This window comes from Polypterus senegalus, chromosome 6 (assembly GCF_016835505.1).
Source record: "Polypterus senegalus isolate Bchr_013 chromosome 6, ASM1683550v1, whole genome shotgun sequence".
Taxonomy (NCBI): domain Eukaryota; kingdom Metazoa; phylum Chordata; class Cladistia; order Polypteriformes; family Polypteridae; genus Polypterus; species Polypterus senegalus.
The window spans coordinates 163,425,704-163,443,702 of NC_053159.1; the positions used below are offsets into that span (position 1 = coordinate 163,425,704).

At 38.6% G+C, this 17,999-nt stretch overlaps 1 protein-coding gene across 10 annotated transcripts in view; it reads right to left on the reverse strand.

Annotated features, from left to right (window-relative positions):
* Window positions 1-11,298: 11,298 nt before the first annotated feature.
* Window positions 11,299-17,999, reverse strand: part of LOC120531761 (bromodomain adjacent to zinc finger domain protein 2B-like) — a 268,155-nt gene continuing 261,454 nt past the window's right edge. For all 10 annotated transcript variants that reach the window (XM_039757469.1, XM_039757463.1, XM_039757464.1 and 7 more), the window contains 2 exons: window positions 13,979-14,122; window positions 11,299-12,671 (listed from right to left, as the gene is read on the reverse strand). In XM_039757469.1, coding sequence (XP_039613403.1) covers window positions 12,518-12,671; window positions 13,979-14,122 — 298 coding nt within the window. In that variant the 3' untranslated portion in view covers window positions 11,299-12,517. The remainder of the gene's footprint in view (window positions 12,672-13,978; window positions 14,123-17,999) is intronic.

The following is a 17,999-nucleotide window of genomic DNA, read 5'->3' on the forward strand; positions in this document are numbered from 1 at the left end:
GACGTTCATCATCTAATTCTCCAACGTGAAGCCTGTAAACCATCGAGATCATTGATGTTAGGTAGAATGCCCAGTGCAGGCTGGGTGGTCTTGTAGCCTTGGAACCCCTGCAGATTTTGTTTTTTTTTTTTTTTTGTTTGTTTTCTGTCCTCCCAGCCATTGGACCTTAATTTATTCTTTGTTACTTAGTACTGCTTAATGTTATTTTTGTTTTTCATAAACTTTTCTTTCTTCATCTTGTAAAGCACTTTGAGCTCCCCCATAATGTATGAAAATGTGCTATATAAGTAAATGCTGTTGTTGATATTATTATGATATTTCATTTTTTAAGACCTCTGATAAAAGCTTCCTCAGAATCTAGAGAGTTCCATCACTCCTGCTGTTCTGAATGGTAGACAGCTGTTGTACTATATTGCTATGATCTTTTACGATTTAAATGGCGACTTCTAGGCCCTGCTTATGTTTCTTCTTTTGTCTTGCTTTGTGATTACAGTTTACTTGCTATTGGGTTCACCGTTAGTGCTTACTGCAGCTCGCCCCTCAGCCAGGACCAGGCATCATCAGCCCCCCTACTCTTGAAAGGCCCTGTTGTGGAGCAGCACGCAGAGTAAGTGACCCAGTCAACAGTGTAGCAGCCAGCATTTTATCTGCTGTCATCGCACTCTAACAGGCATGCAAATTGAATTTTGCCAACAATAAACTGTATAATCATAGCTGTGTCAATTAATTTAAACAATGTGTCTAATATAATTTGTGACATAGTTATCATGCCAAACACTCAGACACTAACTGAAAAGCACAAGCTAACATTATAGAATATATGATGACAAGTACTTACCATGAATAATTACCAGTCCCAATTCTGCTTTGATCAGTATTTTGTGAGCCTGTTGCCTTATGATCAGGATTGTTCCTCTATTTATAAACACGTAGTTCAACAAAGTATAGACATTTCTATAGCTGGCAGTGTTGATTGTATACTTTTATTGACTTTCTCCGTATTTTGAACTTCAGAAATTTGGTGCTTCCTAGTTGTAGAGCATGAGCACAATGGCAGAATCTTTGTGCAGCATCTTAATTGCAAATCTTTAGACAATATGAATATACACAAGTTATTACCTATGCTAATAATTACAGTGGAGATTATTTTCATAAATGCTTCTTTTTTTTAAACTGGTACCAGTTGTTTCCGTTTATGGGGTGCTAGCTCCCTACTTGGAATAAGTTCTTTTGTAACTGCCCCATTTTAAGTAACCAAAAACTATATAGATATGATATTAAAAGGCGATATCCCTCCTATAGTGATACGGCGGTAAAAAACCACCCACCCACCCATTTTCTAACCCGCTGAATCCGAACACAGGGTCACGGGGGTCTGCTGGAGCCAATCCCAGCCAACACAGGGCACAAGGCAGGAACCAATCCTGGGCAGGGTGCCAACCCACTGCAGGACACACACAAACACACACTAGGGTCAATTTAGAATCGCCAATCCACCTAACCTGCATGTCTTTGGATTGTGGGTGGAAACCGGAGTACCCGGAGGAAACCCACGCAGACACGGGGAGAACATGCAAACTCCACACAGGGAGGACCCGGGAAGCGAACCCGGGTCTCCTAACTGCGAGGCAGCAGCGCTACCACTGCGCCACCGTGCCGCCCTGGCGGTAAAAATCACATAAGAGAAAATAACTTAGCTTTCTTTACTGACGATTTACGCAGCATTACAGACGAGGAAGCCATAATAGCAAGACAATACCAGGGTGGGATCTTGATCTATACAGTCTGCCATTTTTCGTTGCTGCACTGGGTAGCTTTTCAAGATGGATGACGATATCACCCATCTGTCCGTCGGCATCAAAGTATTTGGCTGCTCTAAAAAGTCTTTTTATACTGGTTCCACCATGTGCAGGCCCCCACGTCGGCAAATAGTCCATTTCCAAACAAGGAAAGAAGATCCCGTGCTCACTTCCGACAGAGGACAAAATAGCATACACCTGTCTTTAGGCTGACTACACATTACATTCCTCCAGCTGTCTCCGTCCATCTTGTCCAATGCTTGGCTAAACACTTCTAAATGCGGAGAGCCGCTTTTGGCCTGGCCTGTACATGTGAATGGATTTATAAAATAATTTCTTGTACAGAGCACAGTGACGTTAAATGCTACTATTAAAATTCACACCATAGTGATGTGATTTCAAATACTCAGTGAACTAATTTCTAAAAAATGTTTTTTTTATTTTGGCAAATAAACTCATATTTGTCTTGGTCAGGATATACTAATGAGGTGCCTGTAAAATGGTTGTGAAAAAATAACGCTTTAGTTATAATATTGTTATTAACCTAATAAATATGAGTCCGATGAAGGTGCAGGCAAAGTGTGTTATTTTGTGACATGATAAATAGCATCATAATAATAATATAACAATGATAGTAATAATAAGTTGCTGGATCAAGTGCTGCTGCCAATCAAGTACGGTTATTCTGAAGAGCTAAAATGTTCTCAACAATCCAAAACAAACTTTCTGTAAGTAAATAAAGGGCTGAACTATGAAGTTCACCTAGAAACAAAGAAACTAATGAAAAATGAGTGTGAATTGTAGCAATAAATCTTTTGTTACTATAGACCATTCACAGTAATTTATAGAAAACCACTTTCTTCACAGAGTTGACAGCCATTTTACAGAACCACACATCGTTTCCAGCAGTCACATCTCTCCGTATGCTTTGTTAATGTCAGTCTGAGGCCTTATGATTTCTTAGGAAAATTGTTCACCCTGTTTTGTGATAAATGATGTATGGCTCCACTATTGCTTTACTAGCCTAAATCTGATCAGATTAAAAGATGACGGCACCACAAACCTAAATGTCTCCGTCGCACAACAGGTCAGGTCAGCTTGGGGAGCATGCACATTTATGAACATTATATAAAAGTACAAAAAATACATTTATTTGGCATCCCATCTGGGAACTGAGGGAGAGTGGAAGTTCCCAGCCTGAGCAGGAAGTGACAGGCAGCTGTGTTCAGATTTTGGTGCTAGAAGGTCTTGTGGGTGTCGCCTGTCCTGGATGGCATAAAAGAATGAGTCGTGACTTGGAGAGAGGGTTCACATTGTTGCTGCCAAGTTGTTAGTGTGCCTGTGTGACCATCTTAGTTGTAAGAAGACGGGACTTGGTCCAAGCAGCAAATGGACACATTTTCCCACCAGTATTTCTGTTTCTGTATTCCTTTCCTCTACACACTCCAGAAGGGTTATTTATTAACACTGTGTATGTACACAGATTTAAATTAGCACCAACATGGATACAAATTATAATAACCTGGCGTCTGGGCAGATTTCGCAGGATCCATGCTGTTTGTTATTACCTTCCTTGGCCAACCTAAAACAGCACCTTGATTTTCACACAGCTCCACGTGCTCTCAGCGACTTCATTTGCTACCTAGACATTTCCACCTCACACTTCACCTGTGCTCAGGGGCAATACTATCTGGCTCGCTTTTCCTAGCTCTGTGAGACAACCTAGGTTCATTAAAAAGTGTCACTGGTGGCCAAACATCCATCATCATGAATTTAGCAGAAGAGTGGTATCTCTGAAGTGCTTGCAGGTAAGTTCTCTTTATCCATGCCCATTCTTGCACTCGGTGCCAGCTCCTCTCATTACTGGGTGCTATGCCTGTGTGGCATTGCTTTTTTTTAGCTTCTATCTTACTTATAATCTGCATTTTAGTTTCTAAAGATGCTATGTTATTTTGTTACATACTGGGTAAATGTTATTTCTTTTTATCTATACTAATAAAAGGCAAAGCCCTCACTGACTCACTCATCACTAATTCTCCAACTTCCCGTGTAGGTAGAAGGCTGAAATTTGGCAGGCTTATTCCTTACAGCTTAGTTACAAAAGTTAGGCTGGTTTCATTTCGAAATTCTACACGTAACGGTCATAACTGGAACCTACTTACGTACATATTTACGGCCATAGCCTGCAGCTCGGTCGCCGTGTGAGGCGGAGTTGCATCCCGCATCATCACGCCTCCCACGTAATTGAGTGCCTGCCCATATAGGGTAAATATTCGCGGGTGAAGGACTGTGCTTCGCATATTCATAAGTGAAGCTACTGCGGAAACCCTCTGACGCTGAACAAGCCTTTGTAGACATATCAATAGGAAAGCAAGGTGTAAAGCTTAAGTTTAAATTACGTTCATAGACACGCTGCCGCTAAATATTCGCAGGCAAATCCACAACTTAATACCGGGAATGCCTGTTAAACATCTTAGATTTACAAGTACCGATTTGAGTAGTGAACACTTCGATGAATGAAACCTGTTCAAAAAACGCATTACACAATTGAGATGGCAGCAAAAGAATATGAAGCGAGTGACGCATACAAGCATATTCATAAGTGCAGCTACTGCGGAAACAAAGCACGGTGTAAACCTAAAGTTAAATTAAGTTCATAGACAGGCTGCCGCTGGCGTTTCTCATGCCCACAACGAATATGATATTCACAAGATACAAGTTTAATGAGAAGACACAGAGTTTAAATGAGACTTTTGATCACTTTGTAACAGAGTTAAAATTGCTGTAACTGAGTTTAAATTGCTGGTATGCCAGGTCTGAGCTAATTAAATAAAGCCGTGGACATCGCGAGATCGCACGAGATAGCCCAAGCACAGCTGAGAAGCTTGATGCATGTATTCCGAGCAGCTCACGTGAACTGACTTTGCAGGACTGGGAAAGGTTAAATTAAGTTCATAGACACGCTACCGCTAAATATTCGCAGGCAAATCCACAACTTAATACCGGGAATGCCTGTTAAACATCTTAGATTCACGAGTACTGATTTGGGTAGTGAACACTTCGATTAATGAAACCTGTTATCTTTACAACGGTTGACAAACACGGAATATAACTTGAACACAACACATCCTCCAAATATGAAACCTGATTGAAAGAAATAATGATAATCAAATCCTTGATGACAGCAACACTCATAACACTCACAAAACTATTACTTTGACAATCATGTTACGTTATTTTTAAAATGTTTCATTTTATTTTTCATAACTTCTTTAACATACTACTTCTCCGCTGCAGAGCGCGGGTATTTTGCTAGTTTATAATAAGAAAATCCTGGGATGAGATGAGACTTTTTAGCCTGGGACAAGACGAGACTTTTTCTGAGAGATACTTTCACATCCCGCGAGATGAGACTTTGTGCCAAGAGATTTAACCATGCCCAGGGCCAGAAATAAAAGACAAAGAGTAGATGACAAAGTCAAACGTCGGAAAGAATTCAGAAATGTTGGCGTGATACACATACAGAGCAGGTTAGAGATAATGAAAGTAAAATTCGAAAGTCTCAAAACTGACAGTAAAGATCGCATTAGCGCAAACAAACGGAAATTATTACTCGGCGAAATAACGGAATAGCGAAAAGAGATCAAATATATTGTTTGGATTTAAATATTAATTCGGAGACTTGTAGATCATCTAATTCGTCTTGGCATCAGGGAAAAGTTATGCTTCTTGCCAATGAACAGGTGTATCCACTAGAATTAAAAGATTTGTTGTTTGGTGAAAGTGAAATCCACACGAGCGGCAGAGATGTGAAGTGGCTGGTGCGTAGCTCAGGCCAGGGGGTTGGCTAACGAAGTGAACAGGGGGCAAAGCCCCCTAGTAATGCTTTATAAAAGTTGTTAATATATACACCACACATGAAATAACTAAGTACTCATACAATGCAGACAATATCAATAACAGGCAACGGCTACTACTGAACTCTAGAAGAATGGTACTTGAATTTGCGCAGCGTGTATTATGCTGACTTTGTTATAAAGAAGCTTCATGAAACAAAGTATTACTATAGCTTTATATAATACAGTTTATTAATCATTAATATGTATTTTTCAGAGACGGGCAGGGGAAACATTTTTATGAAAAATAACAAGATTATCCCTTTATATAAAAAGGTGATCAGGCCAACCCTACTAACCATAGTTCAGTGAGTTTAATATTTATTTCAAGAAAATGAATGGGAGCAATTAGTGACAACGAGATTGAAAATTACATATCTCAGGTCCATTAGCAAACACTTAACATGGGTTTAAATATGCTTTACTAATTTTCTAGAGTTTTACGAAAAACCAACTAAAGATTTTGATCAGTGTGTCACAGCCAATATGATTTTGCTAAGGTACCACATAAGAGACTCTTCATCGAACTGAGTGCACTCAGGGAGCAGCAATGCACAAAACTGACTTAAAAACAGAAATCACTAGGTTACGGCAGGATGACCAAACAGCTCCTTTTTCCATATAAGTGATAACCATCACCTGTATAAGTTTGCAGATCTAGAGATAGATTGACTAGAGTCTGCAAAATTTATTAGCGGCAAGCCAGAACATGGACAGAAACATGGGAGTAAAATTTTCATACGTAGAACTGTGCCAAATACTTTGAAACCCAAAAAAAAAATGTTTATTTCACTGACAGCGTACATGATTTAACCTCCTTAGCTTGCTCTAAAAACAGTTCTAGAAGCATTAGTCCCAATGTCACTCGGGCAACTGTACAGATGCACCTCACGTAAGCGTTAGACCCGAGGATTATTTGGGCTGTAAAAGTGCCAACAGCATTAGTGCAGAGCATTGCTCGGGGAACGATATAGGCGTGTGTTGTGTAAGCGACAGGCCCAAGTGTTACCCAGGGTACAGTGCAGACACGTCTTCTCCTAGCCTCATAATGGTGTCTTGTAAGAAACGTTTTTCAGCAGCCCAGATGTTCCACACTCTTGACAGTGAATCGAGCAGTGATGACGATGTGATCTGTCTTCAGGCAGTGGAATCGAAAGTGATTCTGATGAGTCCAAAAGTGACGCTTATGTCAATTGCACATGTGCAGTGTGCTGTTCAAAAGCTAATCACTCTGAAAAGAAAATTCACAAGGACGCTGCGATTGTCCCGACTGTGAGGTTGGATTGTATATTTCAACGTGCTTCAAGATATAACACACAAATGACAGTATATACGGTATTAGCATTATTATTAGTATTATTTGTATCATTATTATACTTTCTACACAGTGTACTTTTGTTTTGCCTTGTTTACAATAGAAAGATGAGATTTAATAAATATATTGTTTTTTAAGCCAAAAAAGGAATGCTCTTTCCATGTTTTTTCAAGAAAACAATGTAATGCTAAGGAGGCTACATGTATTGAAGTAATGATTACCTGAGCTGGGCGTTCTAGTGGTGTCATTTAACAAACAGGTGTACTGGAAGGTAACAACAAATATTGAGGCTCCTTGATGAGATGTTTGAAAATGGCAAAGCTAACCCACTTTTACAGATACGGGCAGTCCCCGGGTTACGTACGAGATAGGGACTGTAGGTTTGTACTTAAGTTGAATTTGTATGTAAGTCGGAACAGGTACATTATTTTAATTATTATAATAAATGCTATTGTTGACCGACTGTAACCAAGTGCTCTGCCAATGAATGATGGAGTTTCACCTCTCTCTGACCTTTTTATTATTTCTACTTTATTTTCCATGATGATGGTTTTTCTCTTCTTTACTGTATCACCAGCACTTGCATCAGATTTGTTTCAAAGACATCCTTGAAGGGTGAAGACAAAAGATTAAGATGAGCTCTTCTGCCGCCCACCGAGAATGAATGGGGCAGCCATGTGTGGTTGGCGGGCAGTGTAATCGCTTGCCGCCGGGAGCCGCCTGAGGGACACTACACTGCATGAGCAGCAAAATTGCCCCCCTCCAGCCACTGCTTGCAGCGTCCTCAGGCCGAAGATGACGGAGCGGCAGTTACTGAGGCACATGCGTCGCAGCTGCGGGCACGACTGTAAGTCGTAGGTCGGATGTCCATAACCTGGGCACTACCTGTGTATAAAATCTTTGCTTTGTATAAACAAGGCTATAAGATAGTAAGTGAGCATCAGTGCAACACGCCAGATTTTCAAGATGCGGTGCTCAAGTTTTCTTAAAGACGTGAAGAAACTGGGCAAAGTTAGAATATCAGAAAAATTGTGACAAGAAACAGGTCCCTTAGCCCCACCACCTCGCCAGTCCTAGGTGACGAATTTCTCCAAAATAACAGTAAACTGAGATTTGAAAGTCCCCCAACTGCTACTTTCTACCAGTCTATGTGTTCATTTTTTCCACGTATATGTGATTCTCTCAGTGAGCCAAGGCTTTCTAATGTCTGTGGCAAATTTATCCTTAATAATTTTCATTTGTGCACATGTATTCTTGCTGAAGGATTAATTTTAAAATAACATCTGGTGTACGCTGTACTAATTCCCTTCCATTCATGTCACCCCTCAATCTATATTACCTAATCTCTGAACCTATTAAATAAAAAAGGTTTTACTAGTTCAGTCTTTCCTCATAGTTCGTATCTCTCAGTCCCAGAATCAGTCTAGTCGCCATGCTCTGTACTTTGTAGCATTCCTGTCTTTTTTGTGATATGGAGACCAACACATCACCCCAAAGTGCTGCTTTTTATATTGTAAGCGTAATTTCCCTTGACTTGTACTCCACACCTTGCACTATGTAGCCTCACATCCTCTTAGTCTTCTGTACTGCTGTGTCCAGATGCTGTCCAGCACCCACTAAAGCTTCCCATTGCGTAGTTAGTTACCTTAAACATTTTTACTGTAATACTTTACACTTATTTACTTTAAACTTTATCTACCAGAAATTTACAAATCCTATATTTTGTCCAGTTCCCCCTGATTCTAGCTTATTTGTTGTGCCACCTAATTTGGTCTCATTTTCAAACCTAATTAGCTTTTCTTTATATTCCTATCCAGATCATTTATATACACTAAACAGAGCAGCAGCTCTAGCACTGATCCCTGAAGGAGACTCTTCATAACATCATCTAATTCTCAAAAAGTTCTAAAAAAAAAACTCTTTTCGGTGTTCACCCCGAGTTTTTCACCTGTCTTCACATTGTGCATTGAATTCTCATTTTTTTAGTTTGATCAGTAACCTCTTATGTGGGACATTATGTAAAAAAATTTTATAAAAATCAACATAAAAAAACCGCATGGCATCTCTTTGACTCTAAGGGTTTTTTGCTTCCTCATAGAATTCCAGCACACAAACCCTTGTTGACCCGTCTATGTCTTTTCTAAACGGCTTCCAATCATTTATCCAAGATGCGACTGTAATTATTAGGATTGGCCCAATCACCCTTTTTTAGATGCCTAAGCACCTTCTACAATCGTCGTATCTTTCTATCCGTCTGTCCACATGAAACAACTTGGCTCCCAGTGGATTGATTTTGTTGAAATTTGGCATACTTTTTAGACAAGAAAATTTGTCAAGAAAGCGTAATTTTCAGTGAGACATCTCAAATACAATGTGCTCTGCAAATTTTTGAAAATGCAAAATCTTTTGGCAAATTTGCAAACTCGTTTATCTTAAAACAGAGAAGCATTCTGTGCAGCTTCAGTTATGGATTAGTTTACGGTTTAAATTTTACCACTTGAACTTGTATATCTGGTAGATGTTACCCTTTAACTTGTTCAACAGCCACTCTTTACAGCTAATCAGACCAAGCTATTCAAACTGAGCATTTGCTGCAATTCTTTTTTACACGTGCGTATGCCATTGTCTTAACAAAACACTGAACGGAAGGGACTAATTATACTGATTTGCATATTCAAATATGCAAAACTCTTGAAGGAGTTGGGGTGGGGCTGTAGGCACGTGCATGAGTGTTAAAATTCACACTGATTGGGATTTATAAAAGGGACGTGCATGGAACTTGGCATACACAAAGTGTTATGAATCTGAATTGTTTTGTGTACACACATTTCTGTTTTTTCCATATGTCATGGTTTAGTGTGAATTCTACACATGGCATAATATAAGAGGCCCGTGGTGATGTCTACGAATTGCAGAGTTCAGTCATCGCATATGACTGCTTCAATGGACCTCCTATTGCTGTGTCTCAAACATTATGGTGCCCTGAAATGAGGTGGCCGTGTAGAAAAAGTGTTGTCATTTCTGCTTGGTGTGACCAAAATGCATGCAAATACCCGTAAATGAAAGTCTGCAATGTGCAATCTAATCACATCTGAAATGATCTGATGTGTCATTTTAAACTGTGGAGCAGAGGAGTACATCAAGGAAAAATGTGTCTTTGTCTTAAATATTATGAAGGGCACCGTATACTTTAAGAAAAAGATCGGCATGAAGGTGATAGATTTTGTGCTAATCAATGAAAGAATAAGGTGGCTTAAGTTTGTGGAGCAAAAGGCCGAGAGTAATTGGGAGACGTCCACCAACAACAGGTGATGAGGCTCAGAGGAGGGCCAAAGAAGATGTGGCTGCAGGTGGTGTTAGAGGAGATGAAAAGGAGAAATGACAACTGGTTAACCTGGGCAAAGCCACAGAATAGTTGTTAATAAACCTGTCATGAAGGACCATGATACACAGGTGTATTTCTGTATATGCTGCATGATATTTTTCAGTTTATTAGACCATTAGAACACTCTAGATGAGAACAGACCATTCAACCCAACAAAGCTCGCCAGTCCAATCCACTTATTTCCTCCAAGAAAACATCAAGTCGAGTTTTGAAAGTCCCTAACGTCTTACTGTCTACCACACTACTTGGTCTCTTATTCCAAGTGTCTATCGTTCTTTGTGTAAAGAAAAACTTCCTAATGTCTGTGTGAAATTTACCCTTAACAAGTTTCCAACTGTGTCCCCGTGTTCTTGATGAGCTCATTTTAAAATACAAGTCTCGATCCACTGTACTAATTCCCTTCATAATTTTAAACACTTCAATCATGTCACCTCTTAATCTTCTTTTGCTTAAAACTGTAAAGGCTCAGCTCTTTTAATCTTTCCTCATAATTCAACCCCTGTAGCCCTGGAATCAGCCTAGTCGCTCTTCTCTGGACCTTCTCTAGCCCTGCTATGTCCTTTTTGTGCCCTGGAGACCAAATCTGTACAGAGTATATTGTAATATTATGTTTTTTATTTTATTTTAATATTATATTTGAAATTACAATATAGCATGCAGGTATCAAAAGTGGAAGTTTGCTAAATAAGAACAAATTGAAACAAATGTGGATTAGAAAAGTTATGTCGGTCCTAATGAGATACCCTTGTGAGATCTTTTCGGCTCACACTAACGACAAGCAGGACGCACCGTGAGAAATGTGAAAGTTTCAAAATGTATCTTCTGTCCTGGCAGTAGTGTTTCTATCCTTATGAGCTTTGCTGAAGCAAACCAGAAGTACCAGAAATTCAAAAGAACACCAAGTTGAAAAAAACATCATTTTATTATATCCGTGCCACACACACTAGTGAAAAATAATGCTTCTACAAAAAGAATGCTACCTGTTTTTCACAATAGTTTTTTTTTTTAAATAAAATAACTTCAAGTACTCTGACTTAGGTACAAAAAATCTGCTCTAGCTGCTTCCAGTAGGCCACAACACACAGTGGTTCAAACACAGTGGTTACAAATGTCCTTTGTGTCCTCAGTTCTGTGGCAAGGCAGATGGAGGGAAATGCTTTTATGAAAAATACTGTGTGCTGTAATATATTTCACATGAATAAAAATGATTATGTTGGAAATCAAGGCCTGGGAGGGTCAAAATTATATAAAAAAATAGAAAAATGGGAAATAATAATATCCCCTACACCCTGTTGAAAAGGCAGGCACTACCAAGATTAAGGAAACCACAGTGTTTGCAGAGGATATGTACTGTACAAGCAATATATGTATAATCACTTTAAGACTAAAATAAAATGCTACAATCATTCTAAGGCATAAACAATATTCAATGTCTGAAAACAATATGTACACATCATACATATTCCAAACAAGACTTAATATTAACAATAATGAACAGTATATACAAGTGTTACTGTTGCTTCACTGTTCCTTTGCAACTAAGTGATGCAAAAACAAATATATAAATGCAGCTTTACAGAAATTACTGTAATTCTCTAGTGCCTTATGACACAGAACAGTGTAAACAATTATTTCTTGGCTTTGTTTTTATTTTTGAAAAACATTCCTTGTTTTTACATTTTAAAGCAGTTTTTGCTGTTTCTTCCTTTTCATAGAAAATGAAGACTGGACCTTTCCTTTAGTCATAAATAATTAACAAAAATTAAATACATTCACTATAATATTAACTGCAAAGTAAAAAAAATACTATTTACAAACAGAGAAAGCTGCCTTTCCCCATTACAGCTCTGATGGTTGTAATTTCAGTGCGGTTTCTTTAATATTAAATGGTATTGCACTATCACACCCTTTTATCTGGAACTCTTTGGGTGTTGTTTCCCTGTTCTAACCAAACCTGTACAGAAGAGATTCAAATATACTGTAAATTCAATAACCCTGGTTTGTGAAAAATGATGATTTAACAGTTTTTGTTTTCCTTGACAACATAATATTGTATCAAGTGCTCTGTCTTGAAGTTCAACATGTAGCAAGCTGGTCCCAGACAGTCAATGTGCCAGGAAACTTAACTTGTTTTGAAAAGTTCAGACCACCGTCTCTCAAAAAATCTTCTCATGTTATGACCCGCTCTGCCTATGTCAGAATCGTCTTCGTTGAAAATTTCACAATTGTCAAAAACTAATCTGACGTCCACCATAAAAGCTTCAAGATTCAGATACCTACAAGCATACATAAAGAAGACAACATATTAACATTTCACAAAACTGGATAATTGTCTGCACATGACATCGGCTGATATTAAAGCTTAATTATTGTATTCACTGTAGAGCCAAGGTGTTAGATACACATACGTGTCCAGTACCCCAATGACTCGCTGGCCAGCTTTCATTCCCACTTTACAGTCTCGTCATGTCACCCTAACCATTGCTGTTCCCTCAACTCTCGGTCTGCCTTTCTTTAGTATAATCTGTTAACAGTATTTATTTATGCTGTGCCCCCCTACCAAGGCTCAAACGCACTAAAAACTAGCGCTATAAACTACACAATATGCATATCTTTTATACATTATCATGGATGGCACGCCTGCGCTGGCATCCTTACCACTGACAGTCGTGCCAAGTGCTATTTATTCCAAAATATTCAAGAGTTTTGCCCTTTGCCCCCTGTTTTGAGTTTTGGTCTAGCATTAGATTACGATATAAAATACTGGGGACAACTTAGCTATAAGCCAACCAAATAAGCCTGTGTGGAATATTCTTCAATAATTTATCTTTATATTATCATAAGTCATACAAAGATTTAAAATAATACAGTTTAAAAGTAACTATAAATACAGTACATATTATCAGTGAGTGTATTTTAATGTAATAAGGAGGATAGGGTTAAGCACAACAAAGATATAATAATGAAGAATCTGAAAAGCGGTTGGCCTTCATCCTGTTACTCATTTCTAAAACATAGGAGGAAAAACAAATTAATTCCACCTGATTATTCCAAACAAGAATCCTGAAATAAGTCATTTGTTCACCTATATAACCTCTTCGCCAGACTCATTTTTTATCCTGTTAAAATTTAACAGCATAATTACATGTAATTATGTCAGTTCAAAATAATATTTGTGTCTCAGACAGTGTTAACTCGCTGCACATCCTTTAAATTCTAATGTGCAGATTTCTGTTTTAAAAAAGAGAGTGTCAAATTCTAGAACCAGGTGACAAGACAAACTAACGTTAATTAGAATTGAAGATGTAAGGCGTTAAAGAACAAAAGTGAAATTACCTTGTCTACTATTTGATTTCATTTTGTTGAAAAGTGTTTTTAGTGAAGGACTGGCCATTTTATTAAATATAAATCTCTTCATTGAAGAAAAAGAATAACTAATTAGGGACCACTTTAAAATTACCAACTGCTGCGTTCAGAATACTGTCGTCTGATTAAAGACTAAATCCATCTTTTGTTTCTTATTCCCAAAAGATATCATTTAGACAAAAAATATGATAAGCATTTCCTTCATTTTGATACTTACTGGCTACTATCAAGTTTCTCTCGAATAGTCGAAAAATCCATTGGTTTTTTAATGACTTTTTTATACCCAGGCACAAGCTTCAAATTAACCGGAAGCAAAAATGGCCATGCGTCTTCATGAGTTTCCAGCTCAGACATAATAATGCTGAAAGAAAAAACGGACATTTTATATTCATTATTATCTGTCTAATAATTAAGGTTTATCTACATTTCTTAAATGATGATTTCAGAAGACATTATTGAATACATTACAGCAAAAAACAAACCTCGTCTTCCTGCTGTTACATATTTTATACAGAATTGTCACTCTTGGAAGAGTTAAATTATTTTATTTCAGAAAATACCAGCAGAAGCAGAGAAGTGTAATGGTAAGCAGTAAAAACGAATGGCCTAAACCAGCAGCATTGTAAGTGATGGACCGATAGGCATCTTAATCTCCAGCTTTTAAAGAAAATGGAGGCAAGTTGGAATGAATCCATACTTAATATATAGATTTACAAGAGTCACTGTATGCACTTTCTGAATTTGAACAGACAAAAGGGGAGGCCTGGAAATTAAAAGTCCACCTTACAAGAGGACCTCAGGGCTGCAGTGGATTCGTCTCCACATCAAGACGTTAGCCAGTGTTACCCCAACTCGGGCCTGGGGGTCCACTGTAGCTGCAGGTTTTTGAGATTCTGAATCAGTGACAACACGCTGAGCTCCTTTAATTGGCTGGGATTTTTATTTGACATTCACAAAAGCACAGCAGCATGATTTTTACATTTATAAGACATTTAGAAATATTTCTGCTTTTTATATCGATTTAAATGCTTAACTCTCTTTTCTTGATTTCATTCTATTTTTCCGTTTCTCTGTGCAGTTTTTCCCATTCATTTTATCTTATTAATGACAATTAAAAACGAGCAGAGCAGACACGCTGGCAAACAACACTAAATAATCAAAGGCTGCAACTCCTTCAGCGTCAGACCCACTAATTAGTAAATAATGGATTAATTAAACAATTAGAACACCTAGAAAAGTAGAATGAATATCAAGAGGAAAACGCTGTTAAAACAAAAAAAAAAATACATTATTCCCATATAACTGCTTGGCACATTTTAATATATTATTTTTTTTTTTACCAAACTTGTTTATTCTAATTTCTGTATTGTTCCCAAAACACAGCACTTAATTAGCCCAGGAGTCCAATTAAAAACAGAAGCTGGTTGGAGCAAAAACCTGCAGCCACAGGGGGTCCTCAGGACCGAGTTTGAGAAACACTGGGTTAGACGATGTCACGATGTCACGATGTGTGGCGTACAAGTCAAGAGAGATTGTTCTTAAATGACATATCACACAAGGGGCGCCTCACTTGGAGTTCTGTGCTCACCTCGTGTTAGAAAAAAGACATGGCAGTGCTAGAAAAGTCCAGAGAAGAGCAATACTGAGAGGTTTGAGCTATGAGGGGCTATTTGCTTAAACGCTTTTAGTTTAAGTAAGCGTAGGATGTGACAAGTTTTTAAAATTATAAGTGGGTCCCAGCTATTACTTTAAACTGAGAACTTCAACAAAAAACAGGATCAGAATAAGTTACCAAATAGTGTGGGAGAGAGTAGGACTTTAGAGTCCTTCAGAACTCGACTCTGCGTTATGTCCCTCCACAGATTATTTAACAGACACTACGTGATATCATGTTCTAATGTTTAACTTGCCATTTCTCAGTTAGTAACAGATCCTTAAGAGAGAATAAAGAAATATTTCTACCACTTAAACCATTCAACTAGAAAAGCATGTGATTTAAGTAATAGTCAGTCAGTCATTCATTATTCAACCCGCTATATCCTAACACAGGGTCAGGGTGCCAGCCCACCACAGGGCACAATTTAGGATTACCAGTCCACCTAACGTGCATGTCTTAAGACTGTGGGAGGAAAGCCACGCAGACACGGGGAGAACATGCAAACTCCACGCCGGGAGGACCCGGGAAGCGAACCCGGGTCTCCTAACTGCGAGGCAGCAGTGCTACCACTGTGCCACCGTGCCACCCTTAAGTACCGGTAATAGTAAACCATGTAAATCTTAAGGAAGTCCATCAATATTTTTTGCAGTAAAGGGCTAACACAAGTCTCAGTGAAACAACTGTAATTTTACGAGATCTATTTATATGTAGCAGCAGTGCATTTTCTAGAAGATAATTTGAAATATAAGTGTCCTTGTCTTATTATCTTCAATACCAGCATATCACAGCACAGCAGCAACAAGAAAACTGGAAGAGGAGCAGCACCCTCTACCAAATGTCTGTTTAAATTGGATAACCCCTAGCTCCACAACGTGTCAAAGACAGGTAACAGGATACGTTTTAAAAATGTGATCTCTCTTGCCCTTCATGCCTTTCCACATGTGTCCAGCCCAAGAGGGTTCAGTAAAGCCAGCTTCTCTGACTCTGACATTTTGAAGTGACCTGCTCAAGCTTCTGTTTTATACTTCTCATCGTAGAAGGCAACTCTTAGCATGCCTCCTTTACTTCTCCTCGTGTGTCTCCCATTTGTACTTCCTGAGTCCACCCATCCGTTATCCACCCTGCTATATCCTAACTACAGGGTCACGGGGGTCTGCTGGAGCCAATCCCAGCCAACACAGGGGGCAAGGCAGGAAACAAACCCCAAGCAGGGTGCCAGCCCACCACAGGGCTCCAATTGAGTCACCAAAGCCAAATGAACCGACCACACCGAAGACCGATGAGACTGCTGTGAGGAACACACACACACACACACACACACACACACACACACAGAGCTCAGTGTCTTATTATACAGTAGATCTGCCAAACACTTCAGAATGTGTGCCTGTGATAACCGCAACAAAGACCCCGGAGTTACTGTAAGCAGTCATCTTTACTTGATTCCATATGCTCAGTATTTGCTAACACACAAGTTTCTGCCAGTCCATTTGTTGATTTGTTTTCAATCCTAGTTTTTGTAAAAGTGATCTATTTGTAAGGAATGTTGTGTGATTTCAATAAAAACTATACAATTTAAAAAAATGTGCCCGACCTGGTTAATCATCTTTTTTTTCTCCACTCTTAAAGATTTCAATTGGTGTATTATTCATTGTATAATAACTCCCACAGAGAGCCTCATCCAATCAGTTTCAAGTTCACTTAATCTAACATAGGTGAAATACTAAAGTAAGTATGCTGTTTGTCTTACATTCGTAAAACGTAAAAACATTTTCAGTTACAAGAAATGTTTACTGTAGGTACACAGTAACAATGAATTATTAAAAGAAGAAAATTCAACTTCTAGTGTTCACATACAAAATGATACTCCGGTAAACACTGTGTTTAACGACAGCAAGTTAACCGTCAATGCACTATTATACTTCCAACAGAGGAAAGTCTTTCTTGAGGGACGCATACTGGAGCTACAGCAGGCAGCACCGTTTCAGTACGCTGGGTTCGATTTCATGCCCGTCACTGCCTGTGTACGCTCTGCATGTCTTCCCACAAATCCAAAACTGGTCTCTGATAGCGTGACTGGCCTAGTGTGAATGACTAGGAGTGCACGTGATCCTTGAGATGACTCGACTTCTATTCCGGCCTTAAGTCAGATATTACTGGGATTGGTTATGACAAACCACTACCCAAAATTTGGAATCACTGATCTACAACCTTTGAAACTGGTGGAAAGCAGTCTTCCTCAGTCTGTGATCTGTAATCATAAACACTGAGGCTACGTTGTGAAAAATGAACACACAACAGAGTTGTCCATTATCTAATTGAAGAATATACTCTAAAACTTTCCTCTAGAAGTACGGCATTGTATCAGAGATAAAGCTTTCGTTTTATTACTTGGAAAGTGTGTTCAAACTGCATAGTGGAAAACTCAGAGCAGTAAAAAAAACAAAATAAGATATATTTTCTTTTATTGGGTAGTTTTGTCTTCTTTTTTAGTTTGCCTTTAATTGTATCGATACCTCATTTTTAAAATAAATTCACAATTAATCAATTGCTTCTTTAGGGCACTGACTATTACTTATCA